At 36.9% G+C, this 5,356-nt stretch overlaps 1 protein-coding gene across 1 annotated transcript; it reads left to right on the top strand.

Moving 5' to 3' along the window:
* The first annotated feature begins 714 nt into the window (after positions 1 to 714).
* LOC137722944 (bifunctional TH2 protein, mitochondrial-like) lies at positions 715 to 5,138 on the top strand. The gene is made up of 6 exons (XM_068462075.1): positions 715 to 1,083; positions 2,135 to 2,243; positions 2,387 to 2,677; positions 2,809 to 3,235; positions 3,378 to 3,641; positions 4,135 to 5,138. Exons 1-6 carry the CDS (start codon positions 770 to 772, stop codon positions 4,545 to 4,547), a joined length of 1,818 nt encoding a protein of 605 aa, XP_068318176.1. The 5' UTR covers positions 715 to 769; the 3' UTR covers positions 4,548 to 5,138.
* The last annotated feature ends 218 nt before the right edge of the window (positions 5,139 to 5,356 follow it).

Raw genomic sequence — 5,356 nt, 5'->3', positions numbered from 1 at the left:
GTAGCTTAGGCTCTTTAATCTTTCAAAATCATATTATTCTTATTATTATTTTTACAAAATCGTATTCTGTTTTAATTTTATAGAGAGTATGATTAATCGAGCTAGGCTGTAATATTGAGGTTACACCATCTTGACTAAGTAGTTTAACCTGCGTAATATTAAAGAGAGTTAATTACAAAGTACACTCTGGAAGTTTAATGTCACTTTCACAAAACGCACGGTTTTTCAATTTTCTCATATTAATATTTACAACATCAAATTGTTAACAGTTCAAATTGTTTTAGTCCTCCGATCTTAATTAAACACAAAAAAATGACTTGAAATGTTAAACCTGTAATACATGGATTATTAATGTGAAAAAATTGAAACACCCCATCTCAATGTTATTGTAAACTTCGTCAATGTATTTTGTAATTAACTTTTTTGTTAATTAGCTTTAAACTTCATTTGTACATCCCACGTAACCCTTATTTATTTATATTTTTAAATATTTTTCAAACGATCAAAATTTAAAGAAATATGTGAAAATAAAAACGCTGTGTGGATAACTTACATCAAGTGCTTGAATAAAACAGAAGGCGAAAAACAACCTACATCTCAGGTTACTAGGCAGGCAGCAGATTAAAACTTCCCTCTCTTTTCTCACACACACACCCCACCCCCACCCAACCCCCCCCCCCCCCCCCAAAACCACACGCAGACGCAGACACACACACACTCTCTCTCTCTCTCTCTCTCTCTCTCTCTATATTCCCCTTTCTTGATTTCGATGCGCAGACTCTTCCCTCCAAACCCAATCAAAACCCCAACTCTCTTCAACTCCCTCCGTCTGCGATTCAACTCGCTCCGATCCCACTGTGCCAACTCAATGGCCTTACCTCCGCCGAAGTCAGCCATGGCTTCCGCCGTCGTCGACATCGAGGCGGGTCTCGCCCGCCGCTTCTGGATCAAGTTCAACCGAGAATCGATTTTCGCTATGTACACTCCCTTCTCGCTCTGTTTGGCTTCTGGGAATCTCAAGATTGAAACTTTCCGCAATTATGTTGCCCAAGATGTTCACTTTCTCAAGGCCTTCGCTCACGCGTTAGTTGTTATTGCTTTCTTTAATTTCACTTATTGTTTCTGTGCGAATTTGTTATGTATTTTTCATTTGGGGTTTTGGGGACTGTTTGGTTGCTGGGAAAATGTTGCGATTGAATCTGAATCCGAATCTGAATCTGGGTTTGTTTAATATTTCAATGACCCTTTAAGTGTTTAAGCAAATAAAGATCGATTGTAAGTGTGCCAAGAAAGTTTAGCTCGGAGCATTCATTGTAATTCTTTGATTTTCTTTTTTGTTAATTTGGAAATATTTGCTTCTTTTTTTTGAGTTTTTATAAGTTAGATTGCAATTTTAGGTAGAAAATTTCATGAATTGCTTGAAATTGCAATTTACGGTTTTACTCCTAACACAAATGGTAAAGGTTTGGTAGAAGATTTCATTGTTGTGGTCTTCGTGGTGACGGGAAAATATGGGAAAAGAAAGGAAATTAGATTGTTAGTGTGGAGTTTTAATCAATAGGAGGAAAAATGTATGGTTTGATGAAAGCTCAGTATCGATTATACGTTTTCCAGGAGATGGAGTTCTTATGTTTCATTTTACGGATTTTAGCTAAAAATCAAGAATGGTATTCTTTTTGTTTATCTGTTATTGACTTCTTGCTCTGGTTGGTTGCTGAGGAAACATAGGAAGCGAAAGAACAAAACTTAAATCTTAGCTTTTGAATGGCTATAATGGAGAGAATTATCCTGAAATTTTGTTTAGCATAATTTAATTGATTGACTAATTTGGGTGATTCAATAGTTCTTTAGTAATAGGAGCAACTAAAATCATATTTGATTTCAATTTTTACTTTCATTCCTTTCTTTTTTTTCAGTCTTCTCAGCAACCAAATGGAGGGTTAGGTATTTTGGAAATATTTATGTGCATTGGATTAGGTAAAAATTTTGTTTTTTGTTTACGCTGAAATCCAAAATAATATAGAAGATAAGAAAATTTTTGTTTTAGGTTTCTTCAGAACTGGTGGAGTTGGATTTGTATATGTTATTTTGTGCGATTTATTTGTTTGATCTTCTTTTATGTATGAATATTTAGGTATGAATTGGCAGAAGATTGTGCAGACGATGATGATGCAAAGCCTGTGATTTCTGAGTTGAGGAAGGCAGTTCGGCAGGAGCTGAAAATGCATGATTCGTTTGTGAAGGTACGATGGAGGGTTATTTTATCTATGGCACGGGAGGAGACATGTAAATTATAAGTGATCTGCAATCATCCAATTGAGTATTTTGAATGCAAATGTTGGCAGAGTTACTTCTTGCATTGTCTAAAATAAAGAGAGCCATGCAGGGATGGGGTTTACAGGGTGCTAAAGAGACCCCTATCAACTCTGCTGCTGTGAAGTACACAGATTTCTTATTGGCAACAGCCTCTGGAAAAGTTGAAGGAGTCAAGGGTCCTGGTAAACTTGCAACTCCATTTGAAAGAACCAAAGTTGCTGCTTACACCCTTGGCGCTATGACTCCTTGCATGAGACTGTATGCCTTTCTTGGTAAAGAGTTCAAGGCCCTTCTAGATCCCAACGAAGACAGTCACCCGTACTTGAAGTGGATTGACAATTATTCTTCTGAAAGTTTTCAGGTTCGTCATATCACCTTGTTTTCTTCTGGTCAGTCTGAATTTACTCTCCTGATTCTGATCTTAAAGGTTGATACATTACATAAATTGCCTTGTTTTACTAACAGTTCAATTACCGTTATCGTTGAATTCAGGCATCAGCTGTACAAACCGAAGAGTTGCTCGATAAACTAAGCGTCTCTTTGACAGGCGAGGAACTTGACATAATCGAAAAGCTTTATCGCCAAGCAATGAAACTTGAAATAGAGTTCTTCTCTGCTCAGCCCCTTGTTCAGCCAACTGTAGTTCCTCTGATCAAAGAGCATAACCCTGCAGAAGATCGGCTCGTGATATTTTCTGATTTTGACTTGACTTGCACAATTGTCGATTCATCTGCCATTTTGGCTGAAATTGCAATAGTAACAGCACCAAAATCTGATAAAAAATCTGATCAACATCAACCTGAAAATCAGATTGCTCGGATGTCATCAGCTGATCTCAGGAATACATGGGGTCTTCTTTCCAGGCAGTACACAGAAGAGTATGAGCAATGCATAGAAAGCATCGTTCCCACTGAAAAAGGTATAGTAACAATTACTGTAGTCTTGTTTGCTATTCATGAATGTTCAACTTTATGTTTGAAGGCGTGAAAAATTGTTACAGTAGCACTTTTGTAAAGGTTACTTGCTCAGGTGTGACCATTTGCCTTTCTGTGGTTTTGCAGCGGTGTTTGACTTTGAAAAGTTGCATAAAGCACTAGAGAAACTTTCAGATTTTGAGAGGAAGGCAAATAATAGAGTTACAAAGTCTGGAGTGCTCAAGGGTCTTAATCTTGAAGATATAAAAAGAGCTGGTGAACGTCTCATTCTTCAAGATGGTTGTATTAATTTCTTCCAGAAAATTGTCAAGAGTGAAAACTTGAATACAAATGTTCATGTTCTTTCATACTGTTGGTGTGGTGATCTCATAAGGTCGGCCTTTTCATCAGGTATACTTTCCTTCTGAATTGTTACTTTATTTTTGAGTATGCATTACTCAAACCCAATTTACTCTTATTCTCTTGTTATGAGATAATAGATAGTTTTATTGTCTCGATCCCTATAGTATATCCTGATTGTTATGAACAAGCCGGGTTGTTTATTAAAGTATGATTCATCGTGCCTCTGCAGAAATTGACTTGAACTTGATCCTAAGAGAATCTTATGTTTCAATGTATTGCGTCTTTTCTAGGCACAGTTTGAACAAAAATATTTTCATAAGACACCTTGAAGTTGGTATACCTAGATTTAGAGAAAATTCTGGAACATATGGGTTATGGGAATTTATTGGATATAGATTTTGCCATTGTTCAGAATCTTTAGAATGTGACCTTTGGTGGACGTATAAGATTTCCGGTGTTGACATTTGAAATGCATATTATATCACCCTTAGCGACTTTATAGACATGCCTGTCATTCTTGTTTATGTGTTGTTTGGAGCAGGTGGTTTACCCGAGCTGGATGTGCATGCAAATGAGTTTACTTTTAAGGAATCCATATCCACAGGTGACATTGTTAAGAAGGTGGAGTCTCCTATTAACAAGGTTCAATCTTTCAAAGAAATATTGAAAAATTGCAGCAATGACAGAAAGAACTTGACCGTTTACATTGGAGACTCAGTGGGTGATTTACTCTGTCTGCTGGAGGCAGATATTGGTATCGTAATTGGGTCAAGTTCAAGCCTTAGGAGAGTGGCGACTCAGTTTGGGGTATCTTTTGTTCCTTTGTTCGCGGGTTTAGTTAAGAAACAGAAAGAATGCACAGATGGAAGGTCTTCTAATTGGAAAGGGTTAACCGGTATTCTTTACACAGTGAATAGTTGGGCAGAAATACATGCCTTCATTTTGGGTTGTTAGAATTCATTTTCTTCTTTCCGGTTCTTATGCACTCAAACAGCGTGCTTGGACAAACGAATCATATTCATATATAGTGGAACACAGATTAAAGTTGGTGTCTTGTCAAAAAAAAAAAAAACAAAGATAAAAAGTTCGTGGCTGATTTTATAAGGGCCACAGATTTGCTGCTGTCTTGCTGTTCTCTTCTTTTCTTTTTGTAAACAGGGGGATCTCTTTTGGAAATGTGATGTGAACAGGGTACGTGCACTTCTCCTCCGCTTCTTTCATCTTTCACATTCGGGATTATTGTAACCGCGTTTTCTTATCAGTTTCTTGAAATCCTCTTTTTCTTTTCAGGTATGGAGAGTTCTCAGGCAGCAATGAATTCAAACAGAGATTGTTATATCATCATTTGTCCATATAAACATTTCAAGTTCTGTATCTGTAATTTTGTTAGCCGATTGCTATTCGATATTTCTGATGAATGGCAATTTCAGAGTGTATTTCCGGTCATGTAATACTTGCGTCCTACTATAAATGCAGATGCAATTGTTCATGTCAGCTTGTTGGATCTATTCGTTGTTTTGGTTGGGTCCCCATATTTTCTCAGAATCCACTGTTTGAACTGCATGTTTTGTCTGCTTGCTTGCATCATACTCTTAGAAAGAATGTAAAGAAATTTATACATTGCTGTCAAACTAGTCGAAAGCACTTATAGTTGTCTAAAAGAACTTTCAAAAAAAGCTCTTAGACGGCCACGTGATTCTTGTGTTTCGACAAGTGGAGTCATAACAAGTCCAACATCAATGTCAAAGCAATTGGAGGGGATG

The sequence above is a fragment of the Pyrus communis genome, chromosome 17, assembly GCF_963583255.1.
Source record: "Pyrus communis chromosome 17, drPyrComm1.1, whole genome shotgun sequence".
Taxonomy (NCBI): Eukaryota; Viridiplantae; Streptophyta; class Magnoliopsida; order Rosales; family Rosaceae; genus Pyrus; species Pyrus communis.
Note: the sequence above shows the minus strand (reverse complement) of the source record. Positions and strands in the feature narration are given on the sequence as shown.

Excerpts from the sequence above, each read along its gene's own strand:
- LOC137722944 (XM_068462075.1), top strand. The coding sequence starts at position 770 with ATGCGCAGACTCTTCCCTCCAAACCCAATCAAAACCCCAACTCTCTTC. Across the intron at positions 1,084-2,134 it reads CTCAAGGCCTTCGCTCACGC|GTATGAATTGGCAGAAGATT; the intron begins GTTAGTTGTTAT and ends ATGAATATTTAG. Across the intron at positions 3,642-4,134 it reads AAGGTCGGCCTTTTCATCAG|GTGGTTTACCCGAGCTGGAT; the intron begins GTATACTTTCCT and ends TGTTTGGAGCAG.